Source organism: Bubalus kerabau, chromosome X (genome assembly GCF_029407905.1).
Source record: "Bubalus kerabau isolate K-KA32 ecotype Philippines breed swamp buffalo chromosome X, PCC_UOA_SB_1v2, whole genome shotgun sequence".
NCBI lineage: Eukaryota > Metazoa > Chordata > Mammalia > Artiodactyla > Bovidae > Bubalus > Bubalus kerabau.
The window spans coordinates 43,246,797-43,268,153 of NC_073647.1; the positions used below are offsets into that span (position 1 = coordinate 43,246,797).

Consider the following 21,357-nt stretch of genomic DNA (forward strand, 5'->3'; position numbering starts at 1 on the left):
AGCATGGACAGATAGAAAGAACACAGACTTGCAGTTCTTGTTCGATGCTTTATTTAGTCCAGTGGAGTTTTGCTTTACTTTACTAGAGCCAGAAATCAATTTTTGATTACAAGATAGTGCTCTTGAGTCTCCCTAGGAATCTGGGAGCTCAGGGATTGGGCTTGTCCTTGACCTGCTCACAGAGGACACACATAATCTGAGGACTCTCCCTGCTCCTCCTCCGCCTCAGAGGCCTTGTTTGGGGCCATGACGGAAAGGGCCACTGTCAGGATGGAGTAACAGGTGTTGTACAAAGCCATCACTGATTCATAACCTGGGTACTCTGGGGGGCTCTCAGGCAGTTCCCCTGGGCTGTCCCTTCCAGCAGTAGCTGGGTGTACAGACATGGCATTGCTGGATGTACCCTCTCCACTGGGGCTGCCCTGCTCACTGGGGAGATGGTTTCCCCTGGCCCACCCGGCTACACTGCCGGTAGACCAAAGGCAAGAGGGCACAAATGAGTGCCGGCTGGGGTTCTGTGAGCAGTTGGGGTTCTCTTCTGGACTTTCTTGCCCGCCTCCTGGGAACGCTGGTTGTGGTGGAGTTGAGGAGAGTGTCTGGTTGCCACTGCTCGCTTCTTTCTCTTTGGGGTCCCTATTGAACTGATGGTGGGCTGAGCAGTTTTTCTGGAGCCATCTTTCCTCTGGATGTTCTGCAGGAGGACAAGCTTGTCTCTCTGAAAATTGGAGTGCAATAGATCTGAAAGGAAATGAATCATTTTCACCATGGTTGGGGAGAGGAGCCCTTCCTCCCCACTCTCCTCCCCACCACTGTCCTGGCCTTGCCTAAGTATGGAGATAAGGTCTCTTCATTTCTGGCATGTTATGAGGCCCTAGCATGTCGCTCCTTGCTTGAGGTGTTACTGGACCTCCGTGACATTAAGTGGCCCCTCAGGGTCTGGAGTCACCCCTGCAGGTCCTGTCTAAGGGGGTTCATGGAACACGACAGGCCCTGCTTTCTCCTCTTTCATTAGCCACCCTCTCACAAGAAAAATGTTCTCCTGGAAAATGAAACCCATCCAGCACTTGGCTAGCCTAGCCTAATCTCCCTGGAATGGCTTTCTACATTACCATCATCCTCTTCCTCCCTGCAGAGCAACCCGGAGGGTGGATTTTACTGAACCCATAGAGGTTCAGTTCATGGATGAAACTCTTCACACTGTTTGTCTCGAAGATCCTGTCTGTGCCTCTGTGCTGGAGGACCTCCATCTGGAAGAGATCTGCCTTGATGCCCACCGTGTCTCCCTCGTTGTTCCAGTGCACAGAGGTGAAGGCCGCATCCTCCATGATCCACTAGAGCTTCCTGGGAAAGCCCTAGGACAGCATTGTTCTCTTCCTCATTGGCCATTTCTGGGTTCTGGCCCTGTGGGGGCAGATTGTCATGGAGGCCTGGATCGGGGCTCTCAGGTTGGTCATGCTGCTTCTCCAGAGCCTCCTTTGAATCCACGTTTGGATCTGGGGAGGAATCACAGGGATCACCTGCTGTGGGCTCCTCATCAGTTGATGGGGCCAGCAGGGCTGCCGGTGCCTCGTGGGAACTCTCACTAACCATGGAGCTAGTCTAGCTCAGGAGCATTCTCCACCCAAGCAGTGAATGCTCAGGGCAGAAGGGCCTCAGACCACGGTCGGGGTGCCCCATAAATAATCTCTGGAGATTCTAGAATCTGTGTCTTGGGCCAGGCAGCCAATTAAGTGGTCAGCTCCCTTAATTGTTTCATGATGTCACAGAGGTGATGTGGAGAGGCAGCCCTGGCCCAGTGTGGGGGAGTGGGGGATGGGGACAGAGATGTGATCCCCAGCTTGTATCTTGTCTGAAAGTACAGAAAAGTACATTTCAGGTTGCCTGCAAAGGCTCCCATCTGTGGCCAGGCCCCTTGTTTCAGGGAACCAGGCCCTGGATGGGTTGACAAACGTGCCCCTGGCTCCACTCCCTCCCTACCAATAGGCAGGCTTCTGCTGAAGGGCCAGGTCCTGGCGAGTCCTGGCTTGGCTACCACCGAGAGAGACCCCAGGGGTCCGATGGGCCCCTGGCAAGTGCCCCTCCCAGAAAATGGGGTCTGTAACGGGCTGTTTTGGCCGAGCCTGAGTTGGTGGTCCCACATTTCCACCCCCGGCCCCAGCCTTGCCCCTCTTCTGGCTTGGTCTCTTCTGGCTGGTGCTGCCGGTTGCTAGGTCCCGCTGAGATGGCCCAAAAGTCAGAGTCCTGTTGTCCTGCTCCCCTGCCCCCCAGGTCGAGCTCTCCCCAGAGTAGGGCTGTGCTCGAGCACAGTGGGAGCAACCTCACATTCCACTTGACTGTTCCCCAAACACCTGAGACACAGACTACTCATGACACAGTGTGAGAGCGCACAGCCAGGCACTCTGCTGAGCTTGCAGCCTCACCGAGCTCTGCCCACACCAAACGTCATCCTGCTGGAGATCACAGGCTGCTGTCTTCAGTTTCCATTTCTTCCCGTAAAGACCACTCTCGTGGCCCTAGAGTGCTCACTTGGGAACACCTGTGTGTGTGTGCTTTTCTCGTCCCCCTCTCAGAGCCTTGGATTCAGCCTCCCTGAGGCTACCTCAAAATTCCTGTTTCCTTTTGTCAATGGGTTGGATGGCCTTCTGCTACCCCTGTTCCTGGCCTGCCATGTCCAACTTAGGTCTCCGTGGGTACCTGTCCTTTGAAGGACTTGATTGGGGGCTCAAGGTACAGCTTGTTCTGTTGAAAACAAGCATTTCACTGGTCTTCTGTGAGGCCAGCTCTGGTCTTCTTTGCCCCTGCCCCTGTCCCCACCACCACTGTGGACCAGTTCTCCCTTACCCAGATGGCAGGTACATAGAATTATTTAGTTGGCTCACAGGTTAGGTGCTTTTCAGGGGGCCTCCTTTACACACACTCACTCCCAGGGACATGTCTAACTTGTTGAGCTAGATGTGACCAAAGGAAGTCCCCGTCTCCCTGTATTTGAAAATGGATGAGAGTCGGGGTGTGGGACTGGACGAAACCCCAGGGAAAGTCACCTGTCTTCACCACACATGGGCAATAGGGCAGTGGGTTTGGAGATGCATGTTCTCTGACCTTGGGGGCCACTGTTCTTCAACATCACCATATAGGGGACAGACTGGCACCTTGGAAAGGCCCATGTGTGAGGACCCTAGAGCACTGTACCCCTAGGGAGACTGTCCCTCTAATTTTGCCACTCAGCAGGGTCTTTGCCCTGTGTGAGGGGCACAGCCTACTGTCTGAAAGGGGAGAGCTAAGAGGGTGTGGAAGAGGCTCTCCCAGGGGCCTTTCAGTCTGAGGTCTGGCGGCTAGAATGGAGCTCATAGGCCTTGACCTGTGCTTGTTCCCTTGCCTTTGTGCTCCTAAACAGGCTGACAGAGCATTCCTTCAGGTCAGTTCATCTGACTGGGACATGAACCTGGAGGCTATGATCATTGGTGGGGGCCCCTGGTGGCTCCTCCGAAGGGGACCAAAGACTATGGTACCTGTGGCAGCCTGGCTAGGTGGCCTTTCCTGCTCCCATCCTCACCCCATTCGGGGTCCCTCCTTGCCCCCGGGTCCTGAGGGAGCTGCCTTTTCTGGTCCCCCTCCTCCAGGCACCACCCGGGCCCTGGCACTGGGTTTGCGTGGCATCAAGGAGTCTTTGTCAGCTCTGGCTCAGGACACTTGCACTGTGCACACACAAGCTCTCATGACGTTCAATACCTGCCTTTCTCAGCCTCGCTCTCCTGCCCCTGCACTTGGCGTCCCCTCCCCAGTGTTCCCAGCCCAGAGGCCCTCCAGCTGCCCCCTACGCTCAATGCAGCTGGGGAGACCTGGAGCCTCGGGGGTCTGCCCATGTTACCTTCCCTCCCATATTGAAGGAGGCTCCTGTAGGGGCCTTATCCCATTGGGCACTGGGACCATACAGTCAGGCCCTCCTCCCTCCTGCTCAGTGTGGAGCTAGTCAGCCTGGCAGGTTCAGTTGGGCAGGAGGCCCCATGGCAGCATCAGGGACAGGGCACCACCCTCACGTGGGAGGCACTGGGACTGGACAGAGACGCAGGCCCCCAGCAGAGTCAGTTCTCAGCAAAGCACAGAGCAGCCCCACAGTGCTTCTGACTCTCCTTTTCCCCTTCCTTCCCTGGGCCAGCTTTTGTCACCTCATGTGACTGCAGCTCCTAGACCATCGCTGTAAGTGCAGGGGTGTCCTGCTTCTCCTAGTGTGTCCACCACTAACATGGCCTTTCACGGAGCAGAGAATCTGGACACGGCTTTGGAATAAATGCGCCAGTGAGCAGGGGTCGCAGAGTGTCTGCTACTTTCTTTAATAACCAAGGAAAATTCAATAAACTGAGAGAATTTAGCTATTGTGAATGACATACAAGAAGGACATAAGCATGAATTCACTATAATTACTTTTATTGTCTAATTCTTCTCCATTCAGTACTATTGCTACATAAGTTCACATTTTCAAAACAGTTCTAATTCCTATCCCAGTGTATTCTATTCAGGACCACAAAACAAAATGGAAGACTTCCCAATCTCTTTTACAAAACAGCAAAACTCTTGTTTTTGAACTGGGTAACCAAAAATACACTGGGTTCAGTATCATTCACAAAGCTAAGATACTGAAGTTTCTTTAACCTTCTCTGAAACCAAACTTTGAAAAATTTCTAAAGAAAACAGAGATGAATCCCCATGTTATCATACAGAACAGCAACCAAAGACGCTACACACACTGGTTCTCCCAACTGGCCCTCACTTCTGACTGAAGGCTGACTACTCCCTCTTCAATCACAGAGGGAAGGATCAAGCTGGCTGCTGCTCTGGCCCAGGCCCCCTATTCCTCCTCCCTTGCAGCCTCTGCAGACAGGCGTGGGAAGGCCCTCAAAGCCCTTTGTCTGATCCTGAGCGCAAATGCCATGACTTGCTGTTTGCTGGTCTCCTCATAGGCCCGGGGACCCCACAGGAACTCATAGCGAGCAGGGTCACTGTCAGGCACCTGCCGGTACTCCAGGTACCCCTCGCACACCCACACTTGGGTCAGCAGCTCCCAGGGCTCCCCAAAGATGTAGTGCTCCCTCCCAACATACACCCCCATCCTGCTGAGTGCTCCCCAGATCAGCTCCGCAGGGGCGGGGTCTCCATTCCTCATGATCAGGATGAGGACCAGCACCAGGAGGCCGGCCTTGGGCAGGCCCTGCCCATCGCTCAGCCTGTCATCACAGGTGAGGCCCAGGATGGGGACCAAGACGTAGATGTGCTCTGTGGGATCCACCTCCTTCACCTCCACACCAAAGACCATCTGCAGGCACTCTAAGGCTTGACTGAAGACCACCGGGAAGTACTCCTGGTTATCCATGAAGACCTTATTCAGCATTTCTGCTGGGGAGGTCAGCTTCTTGGCTCGATACTTGAGGAGCAGGAACTTCAAAAGGTTAGCCTTCGTCTCATTCAGAATTTCTTGGGACAAGGCCTCCACAGGAATGGAGGAGGATGCTGGGTGGTAAGAGGCCAAGTCGGATGCAGCCTCCCCCACCTCAGCCCCCAAGGGCTGCGCCTCTTCAGGGCCCTGGGCCTCGCCTGGGTCTTGAAGGTCTTCCTCGGGTTTGCTGAGCGCACTCATCTTGACCACGAGCACAATGCCTGAGGTTGAACAAGACATGGAAGTGAGGCAGAGGTACAGATGGGGACCAAGGGCCTCGGGGAGAGAGGAGGTGTGAGCGGCCTCAACTAAGAAACGCATCCTGGATGGTATGACACAGGCCACTTACAGGTCTCCCCTTGAGGGGTGCTCTCAGACCTCACAGGAGCGCTCCTCCTGGGAGGACAGTCCCCTGGATACCCGAAAGAGGAAGTGAGGTGGCTCCCCAGGGTGCGGTCAGCACAGCCCGAGATTTCTGGGGCCAACAAAGTGGGAGGAATTGGGGCCTTCTGGGGCCCCCCTCTGTACTGGGATAGGGAGCCTCTGGTTCACTTCAGGGCACCCTCTCACCTTGATTCCTGATACTGCCTGAACCTCCTCTGCTCTCTGAACTCAGAACACAGGCTTCAGACCTCTGGCTTCGCCTCCTGGTTCCTGGAGCTCCTGTGAGAGAAATGGAGGTGACAGCTAAGGGCTGTACTGTGGCACAGCTCTGGGCCTTCTGTGCTGGTAGGAGGGGGTGGACTCTGTGAGTACACCCAGTTGTGTGGAGGGTCCCTTGTATTGCTCACCTTTCCCCTGGCATGGCCTGGACTGTCCCCTTTGGAGGAGTAGAAGGAAACTCAGAACAAGACACAAGCCCGAACAGAAAGCGCTGAGGGGCCCCATATGCGGCCGCACCTGACCAGGGCCTCGCACGGGTCCTAGGCTAGGGAGCTTCTCAGTTCAGCTCCTCCTCATGTTCTTCCTGGCCTCCCAGCACTGACCACAGGGGAGGGGGTCTGCTCAGTCCAGCCTCTGCCAACCTGAAGCCTCCGCCTGTAAAACCTCACCTCCCGAGGTCCCTAAGCCAGAGGTCAAGAAACTGCTCACCCTGCTCACCCCACTCTGGGCCCTCCAAGACCCTCTGGCAAGGGTCAAGAGCCCTCCCTGTTGGGGTCTAACCGCCTCAGTCCTTCCTTGCATGGAGCCTGAACTCCAGGCAGCACCCGGGGCTGTCCCGTCCGCCATTTTGAGACCTCGCCGCTTTCACAAGGCCTCCAGTCGCTCTAAGACTCGCATGTTACAAAGTCAGACAGGCTGAGTGTGCTCTCACCGCAAAGTCTCCCAGGGCCAACTACAGGGGTGGGGATCTGTGGGGTTCTGTCGGTCCTCACTCAGGGTCCCCCCAGTCCTCCGGCAGGCACCTCACCTTTCCTCTGCGCAGGACCTGGATTCTCGTCTCTCCGCAACTGAAGCCCCGCCCCTTATACCAGGACCCCGGTCTCTTGAGGACCCGGATGTCAGGAGGTCAGCACATGCCTGTTGCGCTCATCCTGCCCCCACGGTTGCCCTGGACTGACAACAGAGACGGGCTTCTTTCTCTGAGGTCTCCTCTGATTAGGGGTCCAGGGTCCTCTAGTCCCTCTTCAGGGTCCTCAGGGTCTTCAACCCTGCAGGACCTGGGAATCGGCCCCCCTGAGGCCCCGCCCCATATGCGAGGTCCCCAGTCAGAGACCCGGATGTCAGGAAGTACGGCCATGCACTTTGGGCTCATCGTATCCCAGGGACGCCAAGGACCAACAGCAGCTACAGGCTTCTCTGAGGTCTCCTCTGATTGGGGTCCAGGGTCCCCTCAGTCGCCCCTCAGGGTCCTCAAATTGAAACCCTGGAGGAGTTGGGCTTCTTCCTTCGGCTCACCTGAGGCTACACCCCCTTTCCCAGATCCCCAGTTTGTCTGAGACCCAGATGTCAGGAAATGCAGCATGTGCTCATCCACCCTCTGTGCTCCCTGAGCCTTGAAGTGAGAGTCCCGCCTCTGGTCAACACAAGGGGCATCCCCAGATCTGCCAGAGATCAAGATGAGGTCCCTGAGGGAGGATATAAGGAACCCCACAGACCCCTGACCCTGCTGTCAGCCCTGGGCCGCCCTGGTGGTAGGATGAGCACTTGGCAGCCTGTTCTGACTTCCGCATCTGTTTCTCAGAGACATTAGCTTGGTAAGCTGCAGTCCATGGGGTCGCTAAGAGTTGGACACGACTGAGCTACTTCACTTTCACTTTTCACTTTCACATGCATTGGAGAAGGAAATGGCAACCCACTCCAGTGTTCTTGCCTGGAGAATGCCAGGGACGGGGGAGCCTGGTGGGCTGCCGTCTATGGGGTCCAACAGGGTCGGACACGACTGAAGTGACTTAGCAGCAGCAGCAGCAGCAGAAGGGGCAGGGCCTCAGATGGGCAGAAGGAAAGATCTTAGTTCTTTTGAGAGTCAAGGTGAGGACTCTGAGGGAGGACTTAGGGGACCCTGGACCCAAGAGCAGAGTGGGCTCTTGGAGGACATAGGGTGGATGAGCACATGCTGCATTTCCTGACATCTGGGTCTCAGAGAGACTGGGGAACCTAGTACAGGGGTCTGACTTCCTAATATCCAGATTTCAGACTGGTGTCCTAGTATACAGAGCAGACTTACTGACATCCGAATCTCAGAAAGACTGGGGTCCTGGTATGAGGGTTGGGGCGTTAGTAGGGGAGGGGAGAGGAAAGAATCTGAAGTCGTACCTGGAGATAAGGTGAGGTCACTGAGGGAAGACTGAAGGGACCTCAAGTGGAGATTCTAGGGATTCCAAGGTAAGGCTGATGGAACCCCACAGATCCCTGTCCCTTCCATCGGCCCTGGGAGCCCTCAGGGTGAGAAGAGCACACTAGGTCTGTCCTGATTTCCTGACATCCAGTTCTGTGAGACTCGGGACCTGGTGTGAGGAGCAGGGACTACGGTGGGGAGAGGACAGAGCCCAGGTCCTACCAAAAGTCAAGGTGAGGACCCTGAGGGAGGGCTGAGGGTAGCCAGATCTCAGACCAGAGGCAACCCTGGTAGTCCCTGGGCAGGACGACCTTGTGCCGCATTGTCTGACGTCCCTGTCAGAGAGACTGGGACCTGCTGATAGCGGAACCTCCAAATGGCAGACAGTACACTTTCAGGTCTTGTCTGGAGTCTAGGCTCCATGCAAGGAAGCACTGAGGTGCTTAGACTCCAACAGGGAGGGATCTTGGCCCTTGCAAGAGGGTCTTGGAGGGCCCAGAGTGAGGTGAGCAGTTTCTTGACCTCTGGCTTAGGGACCTCAGGAGGTGAGGTTTTTCAGGCAGAGGGCGGAGGCTTCAGGTTAGCAGAGGCTGGACTCCCCAACCCCAATGGAGGACTGAGCAGACCCCCGCCCCTGTGGTCAGTGCTGGGAGGCCAGGCAGGACGTGAGGAGGAGCTGAGGACCGAGCATCTCCCCAGCCTAGAAGCTGCAGGAGACCCTGGGCAGGTGCTGCCACATGTGGGGCCCCTCAGCGCTTTCTGTTCAGTCTCAGGTCTTGTTCTGAGTTTTCCTGAAGGCCCCCAGAGGGGAGGGACCAGATTGTGCCAGGGCAAAGGTGAGCACTAAAAGGGAGCCCTGAGGGGACCTCTTACCACACAACTGAGGGGACTTCACAGAGTCCACCCCTTGTACCGTCAGAGAATGCTCAGGGCTGTGCCACAGGATACCACCGAGGTGCCCCCTCCATGTCTCTCACAGGAGCTTCAGGAACCAGGAGGCGAAGGCAGACATCTGAGGCCCAGGTCCTGAGTTTGGAGAGCAGAGGAGGTCCAGGCAGTGCCAGGAGTCAAGGTGAGGCGGGTGCCCTGAGTGTACACCAAGGGCTCCCCATCCCAGAACAGAGGGGGCCCCACAAGGGCCTAATCCCCTTACCTTGTCAGTCCCAGAAATCTCGGGCTGTGTTGACCACACCCTAGGGAGCCACCTCAATTCCTCCTTCAGGTAGCCAGGGAACTGGCCATTCCAGAGGCATGCCCCTGTGAGGTCTGAGAGCACCTTCCAAGAGGAGACCTGCAAGTGGCCTGTGGCTGCCCAGGGTGTGATTCTCAGATGAGGCCATTCACAGCCCCTCTATCCACCATCCAGGCCCGTGGTCCTCATCTGTCCCCATTTGCCCCCATGCCTCACTCTGTGGTTTGATAGCAGGCATCATGCTCGTGGTCTAGATGACTGAGCTGAGCAAGCTCGAGGAAGACCTTCAGGACCCAGGCAAGGCCCAGGGCCCTGTGGAGGCGCAGCTCTTTGGGGCTGAGGCAGGGGAGGCTGCATCCCCCTCAGCCTCCTCCCCCACAGTCTCCTGCTCCACCCTTGCAGAGGCCTTGCCCCAGGAAGCTCTGAATGAGATGGTGGCTAACCTGATGAAGTTCTTTCTCCTCAAGTATCTGGCCAAACAGCTGACCTCCCAAGCGGAAATGCTGAAGAAGGTCCTCAAGGATAACCAGGAGCACTTCCCGGTGGTCTTCAGTCAAGCCTCAGAGTGCCTACAGGTGGTCATTGGCGTGGAGGTGAAGGAGTTGCACCCCGGGGAGCACACCTACATCATGGTCCCCACCCTGGGCCTCACCTGTGATGAGATGCTGAGCAGTGGGCAGAGCCTGCCCAAGGCCAGCCTCCTGGTGCTGGTCCTCAGCCTGATCATGCAGAATGAAGACCTGGCCCCTGAGGAGGCAGTCTTGGGAGCACTCAGCAGGATGGGGGTGTATATTGGGAGTGCACACTGTGTCTTTGGGGAGCCCAGGGAGCTGCTGACCCAAGTGTGGATGCAAGAGGAATACCTGGAGCCTTGGTATTTGGTAGGGTAGGGGTGGAGCCAGGGGTGTGTTTGTCAACCCATCTAGGGCCTGGCCCCCTGAAACAAGGTGCATGGCAGCAGATGGGAGCCTTTGCAGGCAACCTGAAACATACTTTTCTGTACTTTCAGACAAGAGACAAGCTGGGGATCACATCTCTGTCCCCAGACCCCCTCCCCCACACTGGGCCAGGGCTGCCTCTCCACATCACCACTGTGATATCATGAGACAAGTAAGGAAGCGGACCACTTAACTGGCTGCCTGGCCCAAGATCCAGATTCTAGAATCTCCAGACAGTATTTATTGGGCACTACCACCCTGCTCTGAGGCCCTTCTGCCCTGACCATTCACTGCTTGGGTAGAGAATGCTCCTGAACTAGACTGGCTCCATGGATAGTCAGAGTTCCAACAAGCCATGTGCAGCCCTGCTCGCCCTGTCCACTGATGGAGAGCCCACAGCAGGGCACCCCCCTGATGTCACCCAGATCCAAATGTGGATTCAGAGGAGGCTTTGGAGAAGTGGTGGGACCAACCTGAGAACCCAGATCCGGGCCCCCAAGACAACCCGCCCCACAGGGCCCGAACCTCTTCCTCTCGTCTGGGGGCTCAGCCCACCCAGGACAGCCACCTAATTCTGCTCCTGACTGCCACCCTCCCTGCTGTGTCCCTGCCTCCCAACTGCCTGATCAGAGTAAATGCTCCTCTTCCTGTCCCCGATGCTACTATCTGAGCTCAGACTGCTTGGCCCGGGGCTGGTGCTGTCAGCCTAGGCGCCCCCACCAGCCTGAACCCCTCCTGTCTCTCCTCCTCCCACCGGTGTTTCACATACCATGGTTCTGTGTCACCCTGCATGCACATCTGTCCTCATCAGCCCCAGATGGAAAGCACAGCCGAGCCCTCTCCTGTTTCAGCCCCAACGTGTCCATGGTGCCCTGGTGGGGCTTCCGGTGGTCCTAGGTCTCCTCCCTCGTCGCCCAGCACTCTGGGTGGCTCTGCTGGCCCTGCACTCTGCTCAGAGCTCATCCAGGACCCAACACTTTCTCATGCAGTTCTGCCCCTGGACCACTGGCTCCTCTTGTCCTGACCACCTACTGTCCTCCTTCCAGGCAGGACCATAACATCCCTTTCTCCATCCACCCGAGTGTCAGGTGCTCTCATCTGGGAGTTCTGGGGTGCCCTGCATCTTCCTGAAGCCTGCCTTTGCCCCCCTCTTCCTCCCAGGCTGTGGCTGCTGTGCACAAGTCTGGACCGCCCCCCACCTCCGAGGTTAGCTGAATCCCAGGAAGGCAGGATCGGGGTGCTGTGGGAATGTTGAGTCAGCAGAGCAGTGCTTTCCCTTCCAGTGTGCAGCCTGCTCTCTCCTTGCAGAAGCCTCCCAGCCACAAGTTGAGGGGCAGAGGCTGCCTCCTGGATTTGAGGCCTCAGCACTGCCAGGATCCGGAGTGGTCACCAGATCCAACTCCCTCATGCTGGCGCCCTGCTCCAGCAGCCTCCAGACACCCCCAGAATCTCCTGGTAGTGGTTTCAGATAATGAGGGAGGGTCCTGTGAATGGTTGGTGGGCTGCTGCTGTTCCTCCCAAATCCTGGTTTTGAAGTACACCTTGCCCAGTGAACTGGAGACCTATGACGTGTGGCTGCTGATGGGGCAGCTGTGAGGACCTGCTCCGTGGCATTTCTCTGCACCTGTCCCTTCCCTGTCTATGGGGTCGCACAGAGTCGGACACGACTGAAGTGACTTAGCAGTAGCAGCAGCAGTTCCTTCCCTGCTGCTGACCCCAGCTCTCCTCACGTGCCCAGATGTGGGACTGAGCCACAGGGAGTGCTGCCTCCCACCCCACCTGGGTCTCTGAGGCTTGGTGAGGGTTCCACATTGCTCCTGCTGTGTGTTTGAGGGCAGCACTGATCTGGAACAGGCTCGACCCAGATTCTTGGGTTCCCTCGTGTCCTCCTTGGCTGATGTGGTCTCTGAAATGCCTGTTGCCCATCTCTCCACTGAGCTGTGTGTCCTCTGTGTGCTGAGTTTTGGGCACTTCTTTTGGGTCTGGGTGCCCATCCTGCCCTGGTTGGTTGTGTTTCAGATTCATCCTCTTCTGTTTGCAGGCTAGTGGCAGACTCAGTATTCACCTGGTCTCTTGGAGCTGTAAGTGCCCCAGAGGTCGGTGCGTGTCCCTCAGGCCCTCCCGCTGGGGGCCGCCATCCACCCCCAGGCTTGGCACCTGGGGTGAGCACTCCTCAAGGAGACACTGCCCTGGCATCCAGCACTCTGCCTGTGAGAGAGGGCTCCTTCACGTCCATGTCAGTCCCTTGGTCCCTGCCTAGCTTCAGTTCCAGGCCTTGGACTCCCACAGGACAAGCCCAGGAGCAGCCGTGTAGCTCTGGGACATCAACCAGCCTTCCCCTCTGTCCCCAGGGCAGCTCCTCTTGGCTCTTCCCCTCTCCATGCAGCCCAGATCGAGGGGCCAGCCTGAGAACTGACCGCATTTCTGATTTCATCTCAGTTTCACTGCAGTTCCTTGAGAGGACACAGGTGTCCACTTTGCTGCTGCTGCTTGAGGTGCTGCCTGCCCAGGGGATGGGGCACCGCCCAGGGGGACCTCGGGAGTTTATGTGAGCCTCTGGCACTGCCCCGCTCACATTCACATCACAGGCCTTTTTATTGCACCTGACCTGGGAGCGGGAGATGCTGGTTTGCGTGTCTCCATCACTCCGGGGACTATGTGCTCTTCACTGTCCTCTATCTGGACAGGTTGGCCATGACCTGGGTGCCAGGCCCCCCAGCACTGGATGGGACTTCTGGACACCAGGTTGCAGCCCACTGAATGGGTCCAGCTGTTTTGTTTCTGAGATCAAGGAGCAGGGAGGGCGGTCTGGAGGGCACATTGCCATCCCATACCCATGGTGGGAAGACTTCAGTGAATGGACTCTTGTGCTCTGGGCAGGAGCCCCATTTGGCTACCCTTTATGTACTTGCATGCACACCATGGTAACTTGGCTAAGCACAGAGAGGGTGTGAGGAGTCAGGAGCAGAGAATGCCCATGAGGCGCCACCAGAGGTGAGAAGGTTCTCCAGTTCATCAGTGGGACGTGTATCCCCTCCTCTTTTTCTGTGCATTTCTTTTACTCACTGGAATTTACACAGGGTTTCCGTTTGGCCTTACCATCTTTCACTCATATCACATGTTCGCCCAGGTCTCACTAAGCCCTGCATGTGGTTCTGGGGGATACTGCATTCCAGGCTCTCCCAGCTCAAGACCAACTGATGATTCCTTGGAACTGGCCTTGTGTCCCTTGCCCTTTGACCCTCTCTGCTCAGAAAGCCCAGCCCAGGGGGTCCTCCCAAAGTGACTGCAGAGTCAGAGTTAACTAGTCTGTCACGTCAGTGTCAAGTTGACCCTGTGTCTGGCAACATCCACCCCTCTGAAGGTCCCACCTCCCTACATGGGGTCACTGACCAAGAGCCTGAGGTCCCTGAAGGGCTGGGGTCATTCCCTTGTTTGTCTGCTGTGGTGCTGCAGCATCCTTCCCCCGGAGGCCCACCCTATCCCTGTTCCTCGGTTCCAGATCTGAGAATTGGCTTGGGGGCCGAACCTGGATGAGGAATCTTGACCTGTTTACTGGGGTGGCTGCCCTTGGCCTCAGTGTCATTGTGGAGCCTACCTTAATCCGTTGCCCATCCATTGAGCCCCAAGGAGGCCGTGTTGTACTGACCACCTGCCCCGCTCTGTGGGTCCGGTCTTCTGGGTGGCGGCAGCCCTCATCATAGCCCCTGGCTCCTGGCCACTCAGTGCGACCCTGCAAACTCTGCTGCAATCCCCGGGCAGTGGGGACAGGGAGTGGGGCATGTCGTCCGTCTCCTCCATCATGAGGCCCGGCGAGCCTGGCCTCTGTTGTGTGGTGACTTCGCTCTGCTTGGTGGCCGAGCAGTAGGTGACCACCTCTTCTCATGGTTCCTTGGTTCTCCTGCTGGTAGTGCTGTGGGTCCTGCCACAACTTGGAGTGGCGAGCTCCCCTGCTTCCTGGGAGGGAGGGCTCCAGTCCCATTTGCTCCCTTGGGGGTGGGGGTGGGAGGGCACCAACTCTTTATCCGGTGGGGGGATGGGCTGCTGCTGCAGGCTCAGAAGTTCAGAGATGTCTGGGTAGTCCTGGTCTTCAGGGGCCTGCCTCCCAGTCTCCCTGGCCTTCATGTCAGAGATGCAGGTTTTCCCAAGAGGACCTCCGATGCCAGCGGGTCAGGCCTGCCTTAGCGGAACATTCAGTGTCTTTGAAGTTCAGCCAATCCTGTTGAATCCTGGGCTGATGTTTGTCCACTGCCTGAAGCTTTGTCAGATACCGGGGAGACTCTAGCTCTCCCGCCCCCAGTTCTCATTGTTCTTCACCCTGAGCTGCTCAGCCCCCTGTGGACAGCAGAGCAAAGAAGTCACTTCCCTCTATTTCCCCCTTGTCCCACACTTCTGGATCTTCTCACTTGCCAGGGAATTCCTCTCCCACTGCCAGCCCAGTGAAAGTTCTAGCAGCTGGGCTGTGGCCTTGAGCCCAGGGCTGAATGCACAGGATGGGTCCTCATAACCCGTGGGGCAGGGAATGTGAACCTCATACCAAGGCCCCATCTCGCCACCTCTCCTCAGACGTCTCCAGGGCCAGCCTCCTCGGGATGGGTTCTTCGTGAGGCTATTCCCGGGGGTGGGGGGTGGTGGGGGGGAGTTGGTGCCGGAGGCTGGCTGGGGACTCACCACAAAGGGGACAGGGAGCAGGCAGAGGTGGGCATGGCATCCCTTCACCTGCAGTGTTGACCTAACTGTTCCTGCCAGCCGGTCGGGAGGTGCAGAGCACAGACAGGCATTGGAGGTGTCCACAGTGGGCCCCGGTGGTCGGGCCCTCACAGTGCCTGAGGCTCATGATCGCTACTGACTGAGCAGGAGAACTGACAAAAGGAATTGGTGCCTGAGCTGTGGCCGTGTGTACACACAGGACACCAAGTGCCTTTGGCTGGGTGGCACCACGCTCTGCCCTGCTTGCAGCCTGGTGGGAGGGGCTCTTGGCATCTTTCTCATCAGACTGGGTTGGGCAGGAGAACTGCTTCCAGTGCATTGGCCACCTGGCCATCAGCTAGACCTGGTGTAAGCACAGCCTGATGGGAGAGGGCAGGTCTGTGTGCCAGACCTCACGAGGCAAAGCACATTCAATTCCAAGACACCCGTCCTGCAAGAGGCTCCTCCACTGTGCAGGGCGTCAGGTCTCCACTCACCCCTGCATCACTCAGGGCTTGGGGGTGGGGATGCTGGAGCACATCTTCCAGGCAGATCTGTAAAGTGCAGAGCCTGAAATGAGGCAGAGGTTGGGGAGCATGAAGAGTGGGGAACCAAACAATGACTCACATCAAGGGCTTTTTAGATGGGAGTGTCATCTGGGCTGGGTCTCATAGTGAAGAGGGTCTCCTTGGCTGGGAAATGGGGGAAGGGCCCCCAGAAGGGTCAGACCCATGGAGGGAACTGAGCCCAGGTGTGTAGCTGGATCAAGGTCATGGGAAAGGGCCTGAGAGACTAGCCTGGGTCCCACTCAGGGGCGACTCTAAGTCATCTGGCCTTTGCCCTGCGTACAGTTGATCAATGCTCTCACTTGCAGTTTTAAAGGCAAGCCATTGCCTCTCTGCCTGAGAAGAATTCATTGATTCAGTCATTTGGTTAGACAGTGATTGGACAAAGCTTTGTGTGCCTCCCATGCACAGGGTCAGGCAGCAGATAGACAAGAGGGGCGCACAGGTGAGTGCGTGAATTTGAGCAAACTGGGAGATGGTGAAGGACAGGGAAGCCTGGCGTGCTGCAGTCCATGGGGTCACAAAGAGTAGGACACAACTTAGTGACCAAACACACACAGAGGTGAGGGCGTTGGGCCCAGGTTCTCCTGGCTCCCAGCAGAAGGTTGATTTGCCCCCTGTGGCACCCAGTGTCCCCCAGGCTGAGCAGAGTGGCTGCTGCTGATGCATTGTGCAGAGAAGGAAGATGTGGTGCAGGTTTGCCCAGACCAGCTCCCCAGTGGCCTGAGCTGTGGCAGCTTCAAGCGCCAGGAGGAGTTTGGCAGTGTGGGCCCCTCGCTTACTGCCTTTGAAGGAGTAGTGCAGGCAGTGAAGACAAAATGAGATGGGAGGCTGGCCTTGGCCTGTTGTATTGCCCACCTAGTGTTCCCAAATGGCACTTGGAGGAGGCTTTAGGAAAGGGGCCAGCTTCGCGTCTGAAATGAAAGTAGAGTTTGACAGTTATATGCTGCTTGCTCATTGTGCCATCTGCTGGCCAGCTCGTCCAGCTTCACTTTTTTTTTTTTTTTTTTTTTAATGGAAGTATAGTCAGGACTTCCCTCATAACTCAGTTGGTAAAGAATCCGCCTGCAATGCAAGAGACCCCAGTTCGATTCCTGGGTCGGAAAGATCCCCTGGAGAAGGCAAAGGCTACCCACTCCAGTGTTCTGGCCTGGAGAATTCCATGAACTGTATACTGTAGAGTTCATGGCGTCACAAACAGTTGGACATGACTGAGTGACTTTCACTCACTTTCACATAGTTGATTAACAATGCTGTGTCCATCGTTTCTGGTGTACATCAAGGTGATTCACTATATAAATACTTGCAGATTCTTTTCCATTATAGGTTATTGTAGACATTGACTATAGTTCCCTGTTCTATACAGTAGGACCTTAATTATGTATTTTATACATTTTTGTTCAGTCACTCAGTCATGTTCAACTTTGTGACCCCATGGACTGAAGCACACCAGGCTTCCCTGTCTTTCACTCCCCCCCAGAGTTTGCTCAAACTCATGTCCATTGAGTCAGTGATGCCATCTGATCATCTCATCCTCTAGCACCCTCTTCTCCTTCTGTCTTCAGTCTTTCCCAGCATCAGGGTCTTTTCCAGTAAGTTGCCTCTTCACATCAGGTGGCCAAAATATTGGAGCTTCAGTCCTTCCAATGGATATTCAGGGTTGATTTCTGTAGAACTGACTGACTTGGTCTCCTTGCTGTCCGGGGGACTCTCAAGACTCTTCTCCAGCACCACAGTACTACTATTTCATACATAGTAGAGTGTATCTGTTAATCCCAAACTCCTAATTAATCCCTTCCCTTGTTTTCTGTTTTGGTAACCAAAAGTTTATTCTCTGAGTCTGTTTCTGCTTTGCAAATAATTTCATTTGTATCATCTTTTTAGATTCCATATATAATTAATATCATAGGACATTTGTCTTTCTCTTTCTGACATACTCCACTCGGTATGATAATCTCTAGGTCCACTCATGTTTCTGCAAAAGGTATTACTTCATTATTTTTCATTGCTGAGTAGTATTCCTGTGTGTGTGTGTGTGTGTGTGTGTGTGTTTTCACCACATCTTCTTTATCTTGTTTATCTGTTGATGGACATTTACATTGCTTCCATATCTTGGCTATTATAAATAGTGCTGCAATGAACATTGGGATGCATGTATCTTCTCAAACTAGAGTTTTTGTCTTTTCCTGGTATATATTCAGGAGTGGGATTGCTGGATCATATGGTAGTTCTGTTTATAATTGTTTAAGGAACCTCCATACTGTTCTTCACATTGAGTATACCAATTTACTTTTCAACCAACAGTGTACAAGGGTTCCCTTTTCTCTACACCCTCCCCAGCATTTATTCTTAGTAGGTTTTTCAATTATGGCCATTGTGTCCAGTGTAAGGTCATACTTCACTGGAGTTTTTATTTGCATTTGTCTGATAATTAAGAACATTGAGCATCTTTTCATGTACCTTTTGGCCATCTGTGTCTTCTTTGGAGAAATGTCGATTCAGGTGTTCTGACCATTTTTTGATTGGATTGTCTTTTTTTTTTTTTTTCAGCTTCAGTTTTAATTAAACATGGTTAGCAATAAGAGCTTCCATGGCAGAAAGTTCCAGGAAGTGCTTGGAGGGTGTGAATATAAAAATGAGGTGCTAAACCTAATATGTAATACATTGTAAAGTATTTTGTTTCCTTTTCCTCCTCTGACCATTTCTGCCATCTTAATCCTTTTAACTTTCCCAAGCCTTGGAGATGTCAGATACATAGCAACGGATATTAAAATGGATTCTTAACTCTCATTACCACAAAGATATAACAACTGAATTTGCATGTTCCGTGCCTTGAGCTCAGGCATTGGCACAGAAGCCCATTGTTTGTATCCCATGGGTGCGTGAGGGTGGATGGCTCCTTTTTTGAGTGGATGTGTGTCCATGTAGCTCATAGGCTGGGCCAGTGCATAGGGCACACAGAGGGGCTGCCTATTTGTTCTCATGATGTGAATGACATGATCCAGAACCTGGCTTTTGGATCCAGGGACCTGGGTTTGGACATCAGCTCTTCTCCTGCTGTGTAGCCTTGGCACTTGCTATCTCTGGGTGTCTCTCCTCTGTTGAAAACCAGGTAGCACAAGATGATGCTCGTGACACAGGGCTTTTCCAGGGCACAGCCTTGGACGTCATGTTGTCTCCCACTGGGGCTCAGGGTCTGTCTTTGCTTCTACTTCTGCAGTTGGGAGGTTAGTCCAGCCACACTGCCTATGAAGATTTTTCTTGATTCCCAGACTTGGTAAATTTCAGAATCCTCTAACAGTGTTCAAGGGACTCTAATGTGACCTTGGTGAAATTCCCTTATACTATCTGGAAGTTGTCAGTTGTGCATGTAGAAAATGAGATGGTTGGTCCAGAACAGGGATTCTCCAACCTTTGTGTCCATGGGATATCTGGCTGGCAGGTGGTGTGGGGTTCAGCCTCCCAAACAGATCAGAGGCAGGCTGCTCAGCTGAAGCGAGGCCTGCTCCCCATCCCACTTCTTCCTAATCTCTTCCTGGCCCACTCCTCATAGAGGCCCCCAAAATGTGCCAGAGAGCACAGTTTGAAAACTAGATCTGAGATTTCAGTGTGCATTCAGATCCCTCAGTGATCTTGTCAAATGTGGCTTCTGATTCACATGTTCTGAGGTGGACCTGAGATTCTGTGCTTCTGAACAGATCTCAATTGATGCCTAAGTGCCTGGTCCATGGATAGCATTTTGAAAAGCAAGGGTCTGATCACAGACTGCCTTTGACCTTTCACATCCTTTGATTCAGAGTTCTTACTGTTATTCTGATTGTGTCATAAAATAAAAATCTGTGTTGAATGGATGTTTCTATTATGGGCAACATCCTCAAGTATACAGATCTGGAAACTGACCTGGGATATGAAGGAGACAGAAAGTATTTGTTTCTCAACTGCAAGTGTCTGAAACATCTGTAAAATATTTTCTGAAGAACACAATTTGGCTTAAGAAGCTGTTCAACTTTGTCAAGAAGAGTTCCACTTTGGTTTGGTTGTAGTCTGGATCATAGCGAAAGTGTTAGTCAATGAGTTGTGTCCAACTTTGCAACCCCATGGATTGTAATCCACCAGGCTTCTCTGACCATGTAATTTCCCAGGCAAGAATACTGGAGTGGGTAGCCATTCCTTTCTCCAGGGGATCTTTCCAACCCAGGGATTGAACCTGGGTCTTCTGCATTGCAGGCAGATTCTTTACCATCTGAGCCACAAGGTAAGCTAATGGACACTTTTCTAAGGGAATTTCTGACAGAAACAAGTGATCTGCTTTCAGACTCTGGCTGAGGCCTGTCTCCACACTGTATGTCTAAGTGAAGGCTCAGAATTGTGGACAGCTGTTGGTGTGTCTGGTATCCATGTGATTTCTTGATACTCATAATGACATGGCATCTAGAAAGATACCTTCATGTAAGTGGCCTCCACCCTTTCTGTCCATTGCTGAGTTGAGTGCTCCAGGTTCAGAGTTGGTAGAGTGTTCTGTCTTTAGCACTCTGTTGGGACTCCTCTGGTGTGTGTCCAGAAGACCAGCTGCTTTGACAGACCGTAGGGCTTTGCTTGTCAGTCTTTGTTTCAATTCGGTAACATCATGGCTAAAGTGGGGAACTCACCTTAGCAAGGAGACAAAAGCCCAGTTGCTAGAGTAGCCAGTGTGTTGAAATGTCATGTATCCTTTGTGGAATATGGCAGGAGAACAGTGTGTGCTCGGTGGCATTGCCCGAGCCCTTCATTAAGAAGGATGACCACTTTCCCATGGGGGTGGAGGTGGCATGTGCACCATCTGAGGAAGTGAGATGAGACTGAACACCAGGGAGGCTGGATCCAAGCACAGAGGTGTTCTTTTGGTGGTCAGTCAGTGAAGAGAACAGTCTAGGGAATGTGTGTTCCCAGGACTTGTCAAAGGGCTTCTTTAGCATCAGGCACCTGGGAAGCCCAGATGGAGTGTGCCCAACTGCCCCCTCCTCCAGACGCTGACAGTCTGGCGACACTGGCCCATCAATAGCTCTGTCAGTGGCCACCAGTCACCTTCTTTCCTTCATTAATCCCCTCACTCTCTGGTGTGTGAGCACCTCCTTGGTGCCTGGCATTGAGTCTACAAGGGTGGGAAAGATGGGGAACTTGCTGACAAGCCCCAGACAGGCAGACAGAAAGGCGCAGCTCCTAGAATCTGGAATCTCTGAGGAGGGATGCCAGGGATGGTTGCCGGGGGCCATGGAGCTCAGTGTGTGTCTGGGGTACCGATCCAGAGTGCGTTGCCTTCCCGTCACATCCCCAGAGCGTTTGGGTCACCGCAGGTACATGTGGAGGGCCTGTGCCTGAGCCTTCCTTGCACACCTTTGATGAAGCATGAGAGTCTTTTTTTCCAGCCACCTCTCTCCCACTCAGTTCCCCCTGGCATAAAATCAGCAGTTAGGAGTAGAGGAGTCTCAGATAGAATCCTTAAGAAGAAGTTTCTGGAAGAATACCCTGTCTGTCCAGTGCTTCCTGAGCTCTCTTAACCTGGGGCCTGTGCTGACACGACATAGGCAGACTACTAATCCTTCTCCAGCCCCTCCCACCCAGGCCACCCTGGTAGCATAAGCACAAATCTTAAAACACAGCTTTCCCCGAGGCAACCCTTGACTCCCACAACTTGGTGTTCGAGTTCCTGCAGCTCTCTGGCCTCATCTTGCCCGTCTGTCAAATGAGGTCAATGAAAACAGTTCTGGGCCCAGGATCAGCCA

General features: G+C 54.3%; 2 protein-coding genes and 1 pseudogene across 2 annotated transcripts; 1 reads left to right on the top strand and 2 right to left on the bottom strand.

The window, feature by feature from the left end:
* Positions 1-50: 50 nt before the first annotated feature.
* LOC129638965 (heat shock transcription factor, X-linked member 3-like) lies at positions 51-1,590 on the bottom strand (annotated as a pseudogene).
* Positions 1,591-4,411: 2,821 nt separating this feature from the next.
* Positions 4,412-5,632, bottom strand: LOC129639665 (melanoma-associated antigen 9-like). The gene has a single exon (XM_055564814.1). The coding sequence runs from the start codon at positions 5,630-5,632 to the stop codon at positions 4,847-4,849; it is 786 nt and encodes a 261-aa protein (XP_055420789.1). The 3' UTR covers positions 4,412-4,846.
* Positions 5,633-9,656: 4,024 nt separating this feature from the next.
* On the top strand, positions 9,657-14,044 carry LOC129639968 (melanoma-associated antigen 8-like). The gene is made up of 4 exons (XM_055565261.1): positions 9,657-10,283; positions 11,502-11,546; positions 12,692-12,888; positions 13,843-14,044. Exons 1-4 carry the CDS (start codon positions 9,657-9,659, stop codon positions 14,042-14,044), a joined length of 1,071 nt encoding a protein of 356 aa, XP_055421236.1.
* The last annotated feature ends 7,313 nt before the right edge of the window (positions 14,045-21,357 follow it).